Below are 19,225 nucleotides of genomic sequence, written 5' to 3' on the forward strand. Positions count from 1 at the left end.
CAATCCCTACACTGTTCATACAGGAACTAGAGACCAGTGACTTTGCTGATCTAAAAATCCTCTCTAAGACTCTGGCCAATAGGCTGATAGAGGTTAAGACGAAACTCATTTATGTTGACCAGACCTTTTTTGAACGTTGAACCAGAATTTTTTTTTTTGTTGATTTAGGTTTTGTTTCTGTTGACCAATACATTTTTATAGAGTTTAGCACAGATATATTTGAAAGACTCTACATGCTTTTGTATTTGGATTAAATTGTACTAATATTTGTTTAACACTTTGAAAGTCAATGGTGATTCGAGCGCTCTTTTTGAGGGTTATTAGATTGTTGTGCACAGGGATGTTATAATCTCCGGCCACTGAACCCATGCTAAACAAACTATGATAAAAAAATATATATTTATTTTTTGCACTAAAGTGAGTGTCAGCATATGTTGTCGATCATGTAATAGCTAGGGATAGGGAATTGATAAGATTTTATGATGAATTGATGACGATTCTGCTTATCGATGGTAAATGGAAGTGGATTTGCTCTAAATGCATTGTCACTTGAATAGTTTTAGCGCCTCCTAGTTGTGGTTCTCAAGGAAAATAAGTGAAGTGAGTTCAGTATTGACCACATTTCCTATCGAGTCAGCTTATCCTCAATCTGTAGATGCTACCCTTTTGTCTGTGTGAAAGCTTCATCTTTAAATTAATTATTTTTATACAATGCTTGATCATACCTATTTATATGATGTGTTTATTTGTACTTGTGACACTTAATTTTTTAGAAGCTTTGTGTCATTAATGTCATTCTGGTGAAAGCCTTTAGCTATTAGTCTAGCCTTTCTTTCATTTGGTATGTTAGGGATGCACCGAAAAATATCGTCCGAAAATAGCGTTTTCGTTTTTTGAAAGAGAAAAACGGCTGAAAATATATGCCGGCGAAGGGTTAAGCACTCAGGTTTCACTTTCACTCTAATAGCTAACCAAATTAGCTTTGGTTAAACAGGCGTATAATAATTTGGGTAAATGTGTAAGCTAGATTTATGTCACATCTTCATGGACACCACAATGATTTCCCTTGTGTGCAATATTTTTCCTTGTAATTAAGTATGGTTTGCAAAAATGGCAACTGCTGCTTCTGTGTAGATGAGAGAAGCAAAGTGTATGCGCGTTGTGCACACGCTACATTATGGCCAAGTAGAGATGCTCCGATCAGCATTTTTGGGGCCGATTACCGATCACCAAAATCATGATCTGCCGATTGCCGATCACTGCCGATCACAGAATGGGAATCTTTTATCTATAATGTAGCAGAGTTTGCACCATTTGTAGAAATGAAACTACTGGTAACTATGAGGTGGCAATAACTATTTTTTTCTGGAACAACCAACTATGCAAAACACCCCAGAACCAGTAGGTTGTTTATCAGACAAAAATTCATGAAAGACCTTTTGTATGTCAAATTTAAGACCGTTTTAAGACATTTTAAGATCATAAAGATTGAAATTTAAGACCTACACACGCATTAACCAGCAAATAACAAATAAAATTAGCATCAACACGCACTTTTTGATTACATAAGCATTAAAATAATAACATCAATTATGGCTAGATTTTAAAAGAGTGTCTTTGCAACATGTTATCTACTAACATGTACAAGTGCAAATAAAGTATTGACAAAAAAGGTTTTATAAAAAGATAAACCTTTTTTATGAAAAGAATGAGTAAAAAAAAAAAAAGATAAATTACTGACATTTACAATGCACATTAGCTTATATTTTATTATTAATGGTAAAAATTCGGTCTGATTTTCCTGTGGCGTCTGTCGTTGCTATGCAACCATGTACTGCGCTCTCCACAACGACAAAGAAGTTTTAGCTTTGCGGAATTCTGAAGTTGATATTTTTCTCGCTGCGCCTGGAAAAAACGGCCGCATCGCTTTTATAATGCGCCGTTATTTAAAATAACGAACTTGAGCGCGCAAAAGACGTGATATGTGAACGACCCCTTAGCGAGCTACCTCCAGTCAGGCCACGAGCTACTGGCAGCTCGCGAGCGACGTGTTGGAGACCCCTGAGCTCCGCTTTGTAGGCTACGACTACTTTTTAGCTACTTTGTAATGACTTTCTGCGGCCAGAATCATGTTGCCACTGGCAAGCTCCGGTCTACTGTTGTGTGACCGTGCGCTGCGCATGCAGTTGGAAAAAAGTCGCGCGAGTAATTTACGTCACGTGATCGGCTTTTTTGATCGGCGCTTTTGGGGTTCACCGATCAAGCTATTTTTAACCAATATCGGCCGATCATGATTGGCGGCTGATCAATCGGAGCATCACTCAATCGGCCAAGTAGGGGTGTGCGATATAACGATTTTTGATCATGGACGATTAAAATGTCTCCACGATCTGCTTTTGAAGAAATATAATCAGTTATAATCATATATCAGTTACAGTTCTGTCGCCTGTCTCAAAATACTGTACAACTCGACGTACATATTGCCTACACATCACTCGTTAATGCAGAGGTACGGGAAACGTTCATTATTTGCGTACTTTAAATCCTTGCCAGTTAAACATTTAATTCGCATGCTGATGCGCTGTTCTAACGTGCGCTTTTCTGAGCATGTACACCCGAAGCGCAGGAACTAACAGCCGGTCAAACAGCGCCTGGATACTGGACTAAGTTGTCTCACTGCACTAATACTGTCAAATGCACACAAGGTTTACATAAACATAGTTGGTTATGTCTAAATTGAAAGCAAACCTTTGAGAGAAAATGTGGTGCGTCTGTCATTTGCATGTATATTAGATGCGTCGCATGCCGGTCTTAAAGCGACAATAGCCTACAGTAAACATGCTGTCGCAGCGTGTCGCTTGTCCTTAAAGGGATAGTTCACCAAAAATTCTGTCATTATTTACTCACTCTAATGTTGTTCAAAACCTATATTTATTTATTTCTTGTGCTAAACATAGAAGAACATATTTTGAAGAATGTGGGTAACCAAACAGTTGCTGGTCACCATGGACTTCCATACCAGCAAGTGAAAAATCACTCACTGACTGAGAACTTTAATGGAAGCTTTAATAAGAATCAATGTATAATTGGTACAGTGAAGTCTATGTATTGTTTTAATTTCATATTTGTTCATTTAATTATTTTATTCAATGCTGCTAAATACACCTGCTGTATCTGAAAAAAATAAAGCATTGTTTATTTCATTTGTATATTAAAAGTAAAGTAATGTGTATCTTTGTTCTTATTTTTTTAATAAAGAAAATAATGACAAAGATTTTTATCTTCACTACTTTGGTCTAAATGTCTGCCATTCTTTTTTATTTTATATGTTGTTACCTAAGGCTTTGTTAGGGACATCAGTTTGGCTGTAATGCTCAGTCACTTGCAAAATAGTAAAACCAACTTGAAATATAATCTTGATAAAAATCGTGAATCGTGATTTTCCTGAAAAAATCGTGATACAATATTTTTGCCATATCGCCCACCCCTATGATCAAGCATGCGCCCTTAAAATAGCATCTGAATTACGCGCCACTGACTTTAGACTAGACTTTAGGTCTGTGGCGGAATTGTTTTCTGAAACGGCAAAATAGCACTGATGAACGTTTGCGCCGGAACACGCCGCCTCTTTTCGCTGAACCTCCCCCGGGAGCTCAAGTTCATTTCCTAATTTACTGACGTGCGTCTGTGGAGGGAAAATTGGAATGCGGGTTTTGCGGGTGCAAAATAGGAATGATACATGTGTCGGTGTACAAAGTCAATTATAAGATAGAGCCCAAAGTCTTTGTTTGTTATTTTGCATGGTCACTGGATCATTTGTTTTGATATACTTTTTATGTGATGTTAATAATTCATTGAGAGAAGCAGAAACCGTGACCACGTTTAAAATACAATTAATTGCACAGCCCTAATTACTTTAGTCAAAAGTACTGATTTGGAACCAAGTCGGTACTGAAATTTAAAAAATGTGATGATACCAGGATTTCCCCTTTAGCATTTTGAGTGCTGTTCGATGTTTGAGCAGATTCTTAAATACCTCTGATTGGCCACTATGTTCATGCGCTTAACATATTTGTCTGATTGGCTACAATGATCAAAGCTTTAAAAACATGTTTTTAGAGAGCGCTTACACAGATACACACGGAAGCGTTTGAAAGCAGGCGTCTATCAGTGAATCCGTCTATCAGTCGATATATTAGGGATCCGCTGACAAACGCCTGCTTTCAAACGCTCCCGTGTAGCCAATCAGAGACATATACGTTGAGCGCGTGAACACAATGGACAACCAGAGGTGTTTAAGAATTTGTTCAACAGCGCTCAAAATGCTAGAGGGAAATGCTGGTATCGTATTATCATAGTTTTAAAAATTCAGACTTGGTACCGAAGTCTGTACTTTTGACAACACTAACCCAATTTACGAATGTTTTGTTAAAGTTTTTAATAAAACTGCTTTAAATGTGAGAAGTGATATAGTATGAAGGGAAAAGCTTGGATGGTAAAAAAACTACTAGACTGAAAAGTGCTTTACAAAACAACAATTGTGGCAGTTGTAACACCTGATATACTCGTTATATCATAAGAAGAATGGCATCTACGCTAACGTTAGTCTTTATGACATATATGATGAGGTATGATTTTCAATTTGAACAGCTACAATAATTTTGACAGACATATTTGAACACTGTTGTATTACAAATTTATTAAAGGGACAGTGTGTAGGAATTACTCCCATCTAGCGGTGAAATTATATTTTGCATTCAAACGAATAGTGCTCTCTAGCTCTCTGCTTGTTACAACTACGGTAGCCGCTATGTATCAAGAAGCTATGACAACATGCCTTCCAACGCACTTCATCGAGTTTAACTAAACATGTTCTACTGTTATGCTTCCTATATAATGAATTACACAACCTAGCAATGGAAAAAGCTTGTAATTTAGACCGTAACATTGACTTATCTGTTGAGAAGAAAGCAGGTTAACCTTCAAGTTAGCCTACATGTCGCCACCATACACTTAAGCATAAATGCTCCTGATAAATGATTTGTTATTAAAGCATTAACATTCACAAACCACTGTTAATTTAACACAAAAGCAAGCAGGCTGCGTGCATGGTTTGCCATGACTGAATGTGCGCAAAGTGCGCTCCCTTAATAATTCCTAAAAAGCTGACATCAGTTCATCGTGATCTCATAGATATCTGTTATTATCAATGAAGCTGACTGCATAATGAATCTTTCATAATATCTACACTTTGTTTGTTATAATCAGAGGATTTGCCAGCATGCAGAATTCAGCACTGAACAAAAAGTCAGTTTGAGTGGTGAGGAAGAAATCAACACGTATGTCTGTGATTGGCTACATCGTTCAACGCTACATGTTACAAATAGAAAGTCTGGCCTGTAAATCGTTTCTATTTTATTTGAGTTGTTCTTGTTGCTTTTCTGCAACAGATGAATAACAATTTATTAGTTTTTATACGTTTTATTCATAGATATTTATATTTAATTGTTTTATTTTCCCACAGCCCACACACACAGAGTGATTAGCAATGCATTTGAATGACACTGTTATGCTGATGAGATCAGGAAATCTCTGTAAACGAACTGACTCATGTACTGCATTTACATGCTACCTTTCTGTAGATCCCTCCCCCTTCGAATGTATGTAAACTACAATGTATACTGTTTTAGACTAGACTGTTGGACCACCTGCAGCTACGCACAGAGTTCTCAATAAAAAAAACCCTTCTGTTTGAACGCGATCCCAACGTCTCCTGGTCTCTGCTTTGACAAAGGAAAATGTTGCCTACAACACCTAAACCTATTTGTTAATTAATGTAGTATTTTTGGCTTGTTATCATATTTCATGAAGACATTGATCTGGCAGTGATCGGAAAAGGTGGTGAAGCTTTGATAGTAAATGCACTAAAGTTGGAGGGGCTTATATTTGTTATTGTATTATCTACTGCCAAAGACCCTAGAGTTGTAAGTGAACTGTCCACAGGAATCTATTATAATTCTACCATTTAGTAAAAAGGTGAATGTAGAAGGTAAACGTTTTGACAGATATGCACCAATGTTTGTTGTCAAGGGTCTCTTGACAACCTCAAAAACTATTGAAAACTTGTCACCAGCCAGGATGATTCTTATTGATCCACATACTTGAGTTTGCAGTCTGGATGGTTCATTGCATCAGAGAGCAGCTTCACTCCTGATTCTCCTGGGTGATTGTAGCTCAGGTTCAGCTCTCTCAGGTGTGAAGGGTTTGAACTCAGAGCTGAAGCCAGAGAAGCACATCCTTCTTCTGTCACCATACAGCCAGATAATCTGCAACAAAAATAAGTGTTCATGTTAGAGTGCTTAATTTTTAGAGAATATACACTACAATAAACATCACGGCTCTTCAACCTATCAATTATCTTTACAAGGACCTCTGATTGATTGCAATTAGTGATGTAGAGATTACCCAATTTCAAAATGGTCACATTATTAAACAGTGAGAATTTGGAAGCTATGGTTAAAAAATAAAAATAAAAATTTGTCTTTCAGACTTGTGTGTGGCGTGCCCTCTGTCTGGATACTCTGTGAGGCTGTTACTACTGTAGCTGAGTTCACTAGGTTATTGTCTAGGTAAGGCAGGGTGCGTGCAAAGCATGAACTTTCAGCGCATGTGAAACTCTCAAATTGAAAACATGGTGGAACAATGCAATCTCCTGGACTTGTACTTGGTGAAGAAGCAAATTAAATAAGCTATTGGGGCATTTTGTCTATCTAAACATGATTCAGGAGTAGTTGAAGACAGGTAGGCCTATGCAATATGCAAAACATTTAGATGAAAAGTGTCAGCAAAAGCGACGAACACATTTAATATGCTACAGCACCTGAGGGATCATCACCATCCACACCCAGATGAAGTAATCATTTCACAGACATAATAAATAGCCTGCTACTTACTCCTAGCCAATAATTGCAATAAGCTATGAACTTTTTAATTTTGATAAGAACAATATCTTAACTTTCAAATTAAAACAATAAATAGCATTTTGACACTATTTAATGCATGACAGATCGCTGTAGCCTTTTTATCTGTTTAAGCAGAAACATGGAGCGCACCTGAACTGCATCTCTGCATCTGAACTGATCATCTCTGCATCTGTGCATCTCTGAAACCTGAACTGATCATCTCTGAATCTGTGCATCTCTGCACCTTAACTGATCTTCTCTGCATCTGTGCATTTCTGAAACCTGAACTGATCATCTCTGCATCTCTGAAACCTGAACTGATCATCTCTGCATCTGTGCATCTCTGCACCTGAACTGATCATCTCTGCATCTGTGCATCTCTGCACCTGAACTGATCATCTCTGCATCTGTGCATCTATGCACCTGAACTGATCATCTCTGCATCTGTGCATCTCTGAAACCTGAACTGGTCATCTCTGAATCTGTGCATCTCTGCACCTGAACTGATCTTCTCTGCATCTGTGCAACTCTGCACCTGAACTGATCATCTCTGCATCTGTGCATCTCTGCACCTGAACTGATCATCTCTGCATCTGTGCATTTCTGAAACCTGAACTGATCATCTCTGCATCTGTGCATCTCTGCACCTCAACTGATCATCTCTGCATCTGTGCATCTCTGAAACCTGAACTGATCATCTCTGCATCTGTGCATCTCTGAAATCTGAACTGATCATCTCTGCACCTGTGCATCTCTGCACCTGAACTGATCATCTCAGCACCTGTACATCTCTGAAACCTGGACTGATCATCTCTGCATCTGTGTATCTCTGAAACCTGAACTGATCATCTCTGCATCTGTGCATCTCTGCACCTGAACTGATCATCTCAGCACCTGTACATCTCTGAAACCTGAACTGATCATCTCTGCATCTGTGCATCTCTGCACCTGAACTGACCATCTCTGCATCTGTGCATCTCTGAAACCTGAACTGATCATCTCTGCATCTCTGCACCTGAACTGACCATCTCTGCATCTGTGCATCTCTGCACCTGAACTGATCATCTCAGAATCTGTGCATCTCTGAAACCTGAACTGATCATCTCAGCACCTGTACATCTCTGCACCTGAACTGACCATCTCTGCATCTGTGCATCTCTGCACCTGAACTGATCATCTCAGAATCTGTGCATCTCTGAAACCTGAACTGATCATCTCAGCACCTGTACATCTCTGCACCTGAACTGATCATCTCTGCATCTGTGCATCTCTGCACCTGAACTGATCATCTCAGCACCTGTACATCTCTGCACCTGAACTGACCATCTCTGCATCTGTGCATCTCTGCACCTGAACTGATCATCTCAGCATCTGTGCATCTCTGCACCTGAACTGATCATCTCAGCATCTGTGCATCTCTGCACCTGAACTCTGAATTGATCATCTCTGCATCTTTGCATCTCTGCACCTGAACTGATCGCTGTACTTCTAGATTGTTACAAAAGCTACCTTCGAAAATCTACCCGTCTACCACACAAGATCTCCCTCATCGGAGTATAAACAGTACTGACTACAAATCCCAGAACTCGCATACCTGGACTGATTGCACAAACACCTGTTCCCCATTTCATGGACTAAGACATATTTAAGCACTGAGGCTTAGTGCAAAGTCTTGTTTTGCCATGGCAACATTTCTGAGCATTTTTCCCACAATGGATCAATTCATCGATTTAGCGATCCATACTGACAATCTCATTTGCTCTCAGAGAACAGATTCTCTAACCCTTTTCACTAAGCATACTTCCCTATGGAGGATACTGAACTCATGCAGATAGGATGAACTCATCTGTCCACAGAGGAGCAGGAATGCTGCATCAGGGAAAATCTATGTCTGTATTGCAGTCAAGCAGGACATCTGAGAACAAACTGCTCAACTTGACCAACACAACAGTGTACTCCGAGGGTGAGTACTAGGGATGGAGAAACAAAGCTTCTTGAATCTTTGAAGGTTTTCTTTGATTGTGTAGCATTTGAGGGCGAACCAAACACAAATGAATATTCCAGGTGATTCAAACATAATTCCACACAGAACTCAACACTCCAGACCTCAAATCACCAATCCAGAGCCATAAAACCCCGGCTCCAGCCAGTCTACCATAGCCAACGAAAACCCCCCAGTAAGGAATTTATGGCCATAAGAGATGAGCCCAACAACGAAGAACGTTGTCAAGTTAGATAGTTTGGGAAAGACTGATTGGTTCAGAGACGGCACGGCTCTGGCACCCAACAAGATAAACGACAAAGGATGTAAAACAGACCTCCTTTTCTTTGAGGACCTTTGAACGACCTCCTCAAAACCCACAGAGACTAAGACTTTACATATAAAATTACATAAAATCATCCCAAAACAATTCTTGATGAACTTCTAACCAAACATAATCCAACTACATAATTATATTTTGTGTTTACAACCTCTATATGTGTGTCTATTATGCATAAGTCATGTAATGGTTATAACTATTAGATGTTTGAATGAAAGTGTGTCATGCTTCCTATCAGTATGATCATATGTTCGTAATTCAGAAGATGGCTTGATTGAAATCTGTGTAAAATGTTTCGTATTCTTATAATAGTAATGATGTCTAAACTGTGGCCTCTGTACTATGTAGAGTAAAGAGATCACAGATAACACATGATTTACGACGTGAGGTAAAGAAAATGCCACCTCTCAAATAAAGACAGTGCCTAATTGGTCAGAACTCATCCAGGAGGCTGGACAAATATTTGAGCTTAAAACCTTAGAGCCCGAACAAAGATTCGGAGGAGGAGAAGAAGGAAAAAGAGTCTGAAAAAGACCGTTAGCAGAAGAGCAGATTTACTCCAGACAGACAAGTAACCATATAGACGAAATAACCCAAATCAAGATCAGAAGAACATGGGTTAAACAGCTTCAGTCAAGCCATCTAAACTCGTCTCACTTTTCTTTCTTTCTCTTAGTTTTCTTTTCTTTCCCGTTGAAAGTCTCGGTTCTAAGTTAAGTTTTGCTGCAAAGTTTCGTTTAAACGATTCGACTGCGAAGCCCGCTTCCAACTTCAAAGACTTTCCATCCATCCGCCAAAAACACACCACGTGATTGGCCGCCCAAGACATCTATCCAGCCACGAGAAGACTGCCAGCCAATCAACGAATCCGGGAAACCCCCTTTTACGCCGACAAAATGAATCCCCAAAGGAACGCAAAAACAAGCAAGTAACCTCCAGACTCTTAACTGAACTGGTGCATTAATATAAATTGAATAACCCGCCTAAGAAATGATAGAAGGGTTAAATTAAGGATTGATGGTTCGTTCAGGTCTTTTAAGTGCATATAGAAGAAAGTCTTGCTTATATTTGAAAGATAATTGTTCTTGTGTTATGTGCTTACGAATTTAATGTCTTAAACTGCTGATCTAAGTTACCTTGCTAATAAATAGTGTTTTCACTATAGTTTGGATATTTATATCCGCTGCAGAGCTGATAGTTACAAATGAACGCTGGACGAGTCATTTGCTCGGCCGTATGAATGATTCTTTTGAAGATTCCCTATAAATTAATTCATAATTCCTTTGAGCTAAATTGACCCTTACAAACGTATTATACATAGTAAGTGTCGTTACAATTGTTTCGGGAAAAGATTCAAAGCATCAGCAGTGTCGAAAACTGTGGCAAATCAAATTTATAGCAGCCATAAACCAGAGTGAGCAGCGCCGTTGTTTCATCCATTAAGCACAAATAAAAGCCTGAAAACGCTAAATACTCAGTTTTCTAATAATATAATTCACATATTTAAGTTGGTAGTAAATTAAATGTAACAATTATAATAATATTAATTATAATAATTCCAACAGAGTTGTTTGGTGAAAGTAAATGGTGCTCTAATTATTTTATGGTATTTATACGGTTTATATGGCAGAATATATGATCATGTAATATAGGCTACAGGCTTATATTTAGAAAAAAAATTATAATTAAATGGACTTGAACTTCCAAAAAGTAGTGAAATAGTGGAAGCATTCACTTGACTGGAAAGAAAGTGAAGCTTCATTTTTCGTTGTAGCGACAATGGTTGGTACATTTACGAATTTAGTTTGAACACGAATTAAAACAACACGCATTGCCCATGTGACCACCCTCAAAGACATTCCGAACATTCCAACCCCCTTTTTCACTTCCTCTCTGCAAGAGAGAAAGCCATGTGACAAACACACACACACATGTGGCAATGCACACACACACACAAGTTCTCTAAATTCATCATATAAAATGGCCACAATGTTGATGTACATTAACCTAAGTGTGAAAGCTTCTAATATGCAAATCCTATGTAGTGTGTATTTTTGTGTTTTGATGTGTTTATTATCATTTTAAATCTCGTGACCTAACTGTGTCCCATGGTGTCCGGTTGCACCGATAGCCCATTTACGACGCTTAGGAATGCCCAGAGAGAAACGACCCTCACCCAATTCCTGCTGAGAAAGATAAATAAACCCCTGTTGTCCTATATTCTATAAAAATAACCACTTGAAAAATGTGTTAAACATGTCTCTAATTTTCCCATCTCATGATTGTAAAACGTATTAATGTAGGATTCCTTTTTATGTGTTCATTAATGCTTAAGACTTGATGTTCACTTGACACACTCATGTGTGGCATGTGTAGTCTTGTTAAGGGATAGTTCACTTTAAAATTAAAATTCTGTCATCATTTACTCACCCTCAAGTTGTTTCAAACCTGTATTAATTTATTTCTTCTGCTGAACACAAAGAAAGATATTTTGAAGAATGTCAGTAACCAAACAGTAGTCTGTACCCATTGACTTCCACAGTATTTTTTTTCCCTACTATGGAAGTCAATGGGTACAGACTACTGTTTGGTTACTGACATTCTTCAAAATATCTTTCTTTGTGTTCAGCAGAAGAAATAAATTAATACAGGTTTGAAACAACTTGAGGGTGAGTAAATGATGACAGAATTTAAATTTTAAAGTGAACTATCCCTTTAAACCCCAATCGTCGTCGCCCACTGGTTAATTTACATTACATTTAACTAATGTTGTGTTATAAGAATTAGTATTGTATGTTATAAGAATCTTGAAGGGTCTTTTCTGAAAAACCCTTCAAATTACTTATTCAAATTCTCTGTCCTGGACACAAAGAGCCATAAAATCTTCCTCTAAAAGGAGCACTTCTATTGGCTCACACACCCCCAGAGGGCAAGACAGCTTCACACTCAAATAGCAAGGAGCCCTACTGTTCGCGTCTATTGCCCTTGCTCTGGTTCCAACATCTTGACGTGCTAAACGGGGACGCCTTCTGAAGATGAGGCCGCGGGCCTACAGCTTGCAAGGCCTCTCCATTCCCTGCCACCCAACTGCAGATGAAAACTGCAACGGCTCCATTATTGAATGGGCAACCATTAATTCTTCAACCTCCAGCAACACTCAACTTCAGACACCTTTTGAAAGGACCGCGCACAGCCCACGTGCTCCGGGAGACGCATCAAATTCAAGGAATGACATTTACACACACACGCATACAGAGAGAATTCTAGCGCAAGTATTATTTCTTTCCTGATTTAATTGCTTAAAGACTGCTTATCCCTGTTTTAAATTAATTGATTTCCTTGGTGTTCTCAAAGGTTAACTGTATATGATGTTTGCGATATTTGATATCATTAGAGAATGATATCCAATCTTCTTTAGCTTTAATTCACTTCCATTTTCCCCTGCGCAACTCCATGTCGTTATCCGTTTGTCTTATGTGTTTAAGTAACGTTACCCCGTGTAAATACCTATATCACGTGTTTAGATGTAGAATTATGTATTCATTAGCTTAGTTTCATTAAAATACAAATATGATTTGATTAAACTGTCTCAAGCTCACATTACATCGTCCCTGAAAATGTCTGATCTTAAGCTACAACGCTTTATACATTTTATAAGGATAGAATTCGTCATTCTTCTGGCCAGAGGATGATCTCTTCTGTGTTTATAAAATCGATGATCCTATTGAGAATTATCTTATAATCGATCTGTAATTGGACTATTGATATATTAATGAAGAACCATAGTGCACTATGATCATTCATATATACAATTGATCCATTATCCGTTTCGATAGTTTAACGTAACTGTAATATGCAATATATCTTAATCATATTCCTGATTAAAATATAGCTAATTCCCCACATAGTTAAATGACTTTAGAGCCATTTTGAATGCGGTTACATCGTTGATCACATGTTTCTCTGAAAACAATATGCGCTCCGATACGGAGCATCGTGAGAAATTGTGCTGTGTACTCGAGACGCACTTTGAAGCTTCAGTGTCATATGTAACATCACTAGTGAGTAGGGCTGGGCGATATGGCCAAAAAAATGTATCACGATAATTTTTTTTTTATATCAGTCGCTATCGATAATTATCACGATAAATGTTAAATCTTTATTTCTTTCAAGTTTAAAGCCAGATTTGTGCTACTTGTGTCACTAAGTGAAAGTTAGGAGCAAAAAGAAACCAGAGCGTTAATTGTGGTTTTAAACTACTCTTTATTGTCAGAACACATCATGACAAACACTTGCCAAACAGGTGAACATTCACAAATCCGAGGTAGAACATTCAAACATTTGTCATTTTTCCTTAACAAATTAAATATCTTAATAGAAAAAAAAAATCTTAGTTTCTGCATGTGCTCATTTTTATTTGGTAAAATGTAATATTCTGACTGTTTGAATTTTATTAAAATTATTAATTGGTCATCCAGCATCATGCATTTAGATCTTGATAACCACAGATAAAACCGCAACATATTACTTTATGGTTTCTATGTTATTTATAAAAAAACAGTAGCCTAAATGCATTATTAAATACTGTAATTATATTCCATTAGTCCTTTAATACATTGTCTACATTAATAATCTAATATAATACAATTCAATATGTATATCCCACATTTCATAGTGCAGTTAATATTACTAGGCTAACGTTACAGTAAATCCATGGTAAATGATGGGACTTTGTAGACGGAAAAGCCTTCTGACTGTATCGCTGCGCACAGTGTTTCTCCTGTTCGTCAGCGGCGTTTCCCTTTAAACTGGTTTAAATCACTGAGACATTTGTGTTCTTCGCTGAATTCAAGCGCTTCTCACTGGATCTCGGGGCCGAGACCGATCAGAGTAAACGCGTCTGCTCTAGTAAGCTCGTGCTGCGCTGCCGTTTGGACTTTGAGCCGAGCGGATAAACGGTTCGTGTGGTGTGCGGTTCAAATGAGTTAAGTTCTGCTTTTGGCGCATAAACATTATCGAACTCTTGATATCGTTTTATTGAGAAAAATTATATCGTGATAATTATCGTTATCGTTTTATCGCCCAGCCCTACTAGTGAGTACCTCCATTGTTCCTGGTCATTACACTTAATACAGAAGTAACTGTAAAGATAATGTTCTCTATGAGTATAATCATTACTACGGCCCTACTTGACACTAAGGCTGCACGATAATAAAACATTTTTTTTTTCAACGATATATATTGCGATATTGAGAGGCAGAACTCCAGGCTAAAGTCAATAATTACCATTCCTTGATATTAATAATTTCACTAATAAGCAAGCTTCATTACAAGTGACAAAAAGGTCACTTAATATTTTATTAAAAAATTAGACCATTTCTGTAAACAGAAAAGCAAAACGCATTTAAACAGCAGCTTTACACCATACCGCCTGTCAGCGCCGTCGCTCCCACCACGTGCTTCACGCGCTGTGCGTAGGGCACCAAGAGCTGAGGGGGCACCAAAATATGAAAAATCAATAATTATAATGCCGATATTATTTCAGTAAAGAAATACAGACATCCCAAGTCTCCCGGAAGTTCCGGGAGTCTCCTGCATATTGATAGCGGCTGATGCCCGCGAATTAGTTAAAATCTTCGGAATCTAGAGCGAGCGCGCGCGTGCACGGCAGAGAGGGAGAGAGAGCAAGAGACCGTCCACGGCGCGTGTGCCTCATGAAGCGCATGTAATATCTCCCGCTGGTGCTACGGTGCTACTACCCTTCACATCGCATGTTCCGGCGATGTGACTATCGCTCACTCGCACATCGCGATGTCGATGTTAAAACAGAATATCGTTCAGCCCTACTTGACTCGGACCCTACTTGTGTGTAGTTGGAATTCTACACGCAGAGCAAACATGCTTTTACCTCAATCGTTCGCCTCACAAATCCAGTCATCGTTGGTCTACCTTTTCTTCCGAGACACAATCACATACATCAGTAACTGTCAGTATTGCACACAGCGAAACTTTTTGGACAACCCACTGCATGCCTTCTACAGCCACTACACATTCCTCGATGACCTTGGTCACACATTGCTATTGATTTTGCCACTGAATTCCTGGCCTCCCAGTGTAACACTATTATATTAACAGTCATTGGTCGTTTTTCTAAAGCACGTCGATTAATACCTCTACCCAAGTGCCCAACAGAATATCTCTTCCACTACGCGTTTCGCTATTATCGACTACCTGAAGATATTGTCTCAGACCAGGGGTTTCCAATTCATATCTCAGGTCTGGAAGACCTTCTTCCGCCAGCTTAATGCAAATATTAACCTCACATCAGGATATCACCCACAATCGAACGGTCACCCTGAATGCCAGAACCAAGAACTCACAATGTTTCTTAGATTGTACTGTCAGCAGAATCAGTCGGACTAGAGCCGCTTCTTACCCTGGGCAGAATATGATCAAATTTCCCTTCAGAAACCCTCCACTGGCATTACCCCTTTCCAATGTGTCCTGGGATTTCAACAGCTTTTATTTCAGTGGTCAGGGGAACCCTCCGAGTTACCGGCCGTTGACGACTGGCTCTGATGGAGCGAGACACTATGAAATCAATCACACATCCAACATCTGGCTAAGTCGGATTGAACTGCGATGCTAATCTTGTCTCATGAATGCATAGTCATGCACAAAATACCAAAAGCCAATGTCAGGATTTTCATTAAATAACAAATAAAATTTTGGTTTGTTTTTCATTAAACACTACCATATACCCCTAGAACACTTGGAATATATGACACGTCACATGGGACCTTTCTGTGATACTTTTGCATATTTTTTTAGCTTGATTCTGGTTGCAATTCACTCCCATTATGTGGATGAGCGCGAGCGGGATATTTTATATTAGGTCTCTTTCTGTGGTCCAAAAAAAAAGAAGGGCATACTGCATAAGAATAACACCAGGGTGATTAAATTATGACTTTTATAATTAACTCTTTTCACACCATTACGCATCTTCTCAAAGAGTAGTGAATCTCCTTAACAAAACACATGCAAACAAGGGATCTCATAGGTAATTGTAAGCAAATGTGAAATAACGCTATCGCCAACAATAAACAGCATAAATCAAAACTGCCTAATGTTACTAAATTAAGGTGAGACACTACAGGTGAATAGAGTAAAAATTTAAACTAGCAGATATCACCATGAAACTTTCCCAGTTGATTACCTACATTAAAATGAGAAAAACATGTATTACAAGCTTTCTGTAATTTAATGTTTAAATATGCAAATTAGGCAATATCTAATTAAATATGCACTAATTTGCATATGCATAAAAAAAACGAAATTAGTATTGGATAAAGCCAGGTTCAAAATATTTTTTTTCATTGTGTTCACATATTAGATGGGAAAAAAATTACAGAGGGATTTATGGCTATCTACTTTTGTTATCCAGTAAATCAGAATATACTGTCAATAGCCTTAAAAAATTATTTTCGCCATGTGTTTTGGAATAAAATGTTATATAAATCAGGCTAGGAATAATATATTTACAAATCCCTCTGTAAATATCTTTATAATATAACTTTAAGGCTTTAAAGATTTATCATCAGCCAATGAGATTCAGCCCTTTTACTTTCACGATTGGTTGCTGATAAAAAGGAAATGAGCATATTTGGATCCGACAGCATTGTACAGCGATCGCGGAGCAGCGGGATGATTCAGAACGCCAACTTTTGTTGAATTTAGGAGAAATCTACAGACGCAAACAGACAAAGTGTAGTAAAATAAAGACCTAAATGTGTATTTCAGGGGTTTTTTCACCACAAGTCTGAAAGAAGACAAATAGCCCAAAATTTCAAAATGGACCAGTAAAAAAAAAAAAAAAAAAAACTGTTTTTGCCTGCCGTGTCTCGCCTTAAATGTGGATTCAGGATGAGCTATAGGCCTGTGCAAGCATTAGGGGTGTTGATGGACTCGATCTAATCCGTCTACTCCATGTTTTGATCATTGTTTTGAATTTTATCTGGATGTAGTCTTTGACAAAAACATTATCGTAACCCCCTCCCCTCCACGGTAATCAATTCTATACTTCACCAATAGATAATATAAAATACATTAAATAAAGATATGCAACAAGCACAACAAACAATAAAATCAGAACCAGAGCTTCTGCTCCTGTATTGTATGGAAGCAATATTCAATTTGAAATGTAATATGCAAAATGACAATGCAATATATAAAATGGCAATGCATTTCTGTATATAAATTTACATTTTCCATTACATTTGTGCAACGTTTGGTGCAAAATTAAAATTCAATTATATAATTTACATCTGCCATTTAATACACTAGTTTCACTATGTAAATTGAATGCATATTTTAACGCTTTATAAATTGCTACATTTTTGCCAATGTTTTGCGTTGGGTGAGGAGTACAGCTCGGAATGCATTTTCAATTTCTTATTTGAAATCTTATTTAAACTGTGATTCAATTATATAAAGAAAGCAATCAAAGAACACACACTTTTCAAAGAAATTGCATTGCAATAAGATCTTTTCATACACGATCAACAGACTGTCTGTCATCTGCTCAATGCTCATCACTGCAACCAATACTTTTCATGATTCCTTAATCTCGATAGCTGTAATAGTAAAAACGTAGTAAAAGTTTTAGAGAGAGTTCCACATGTAATGTTGGCTATTTCCTATGCAAACATGTCAGCCAATCACAGCAGTGGGCGTTTACCCTGAAGTCTCACACAGACACGCCCCTTAAAACAGAGCGTTCAAATCAGAGGCTAAAATTAGGCTTGGAAAAATGCCTTTTATTTCTTAATTATGACAATTTTAATGTTAAAATCATACTAACATTATAAGGGCACCCCAGGAAACATTATAAAATAATAAAATAATCCAGTCTATGACCCCTTTAATGAAAATGCAATCGCAAGTGTCTTAACTGTGAGTGTAAATGCAATTAAGAAAAATAAAAAGCATAATTTTGCTACAGTTTTTGCTTGAATATTTTAAACATATCTAATCATTTCTGTAATACACTGTAATTTTAATTTTGCAACTTATAAAGCTTTAAAATATGTATTCAATTTACACATTAAAACTAGTGTATTAAATGGCAAATGTAAATTACATAATTGAATTTTGCACCAAAACATTGCACAAATATAATGGAAAATGTAAATTTATATACAGAAATGCTTTGCCATTTTACATATTGCATTGTCATTTTGCATATTACATTTCAAATTGAATATTGCTACCCATGTACTTCCATAGTATTGAGAGATAACATTCAACGTTTCAGTTACAATCCTGGTTCCAGTGGCCATAATGCATGCACGGCTTTTTAAAATGTCACAAAACGTTTTGAGATTCTTTGAATGAAATATTGAAGTTTATAATTAAGTGTTTTGGCACACCACGCCGAGTGGCGCTATGCATTGTTCTAAAATCGGGTTTTATTCTGGCATGTTGAATTAGCGTTCGACAAACGCTGCGGCGCGTTCATTTGGATTTATTTTTCTCATAACATCTAAAATAACTTAATATACTTCGTAATTTTTTGGTCCTACAGATAAGAGTACATTGTTCAAAACTGTACACTTTTATTCATATTAGGCTTACGACAAAAGCTTGTCTGTCGCCAGGAACTGCGCATCACAAAAAATCAATAATTTAGCAGATTAAAGACAGGCTTCATCTTCATTTTCTGGTGTGATTGGCTGACAATCTGCCTTCAGCAGCACCTTCGCTTGACTTTAATAAACAGTTACCTATTTAAGCATCAAGAACGGTAAAACATAAACGCTGTCGGCCAACATCAGTTAACAGCATGTAGGCTACAATGTTATATTGTCTAAACGCCTATTAATAAAAATGACAGAAAAACAAATCAAATCAAACAAAGCTTCGAAAAGTGTTTCGGATCAATAA

The 19,225-nt window shown here is 37.6% G+C and overlaps 1 protein-coding gene across 3 annotated transcripts in view; it reads right to left on the reverse strand.

Annotated features, from left to right (window-relative positions):
* LOC307003518 (uncharacterized protein) overlaps positions 1-19,225 on the reverse strand; it is a 100,571-nt gene that overhangs the window by 25,209 nt on the left and 56,137 nt on the right. For all 3 annotated transcript variants that reach the window (XM_079622073.1, XM_079622072.1, XM_079622074.1), the window contains one exon: positions 6,162-6,326. In XM_079622073.1, coding sequence (XP_079478199.1) covers positions 6,162-6,326 — 165 coding nt within the window. The remainder of the gene's footprint in view (positions 1-6,161; positions 6,327-19,225) is intronic.

This window comes from Phoxinus phoxinus (genome assembly GCF_949152265.1).
Source record: "Phoxinus phoxinus genome assembly, chromosome: 1".
In the NCBI taxonomy this organism is placed as follows: domain Eukaryota; kingdom Metazoa; phylum Chordata; class Actinopteri; order Cypriniformes; family Leuciscidae; genus Phoxinus; species Phoxinus phoxinus.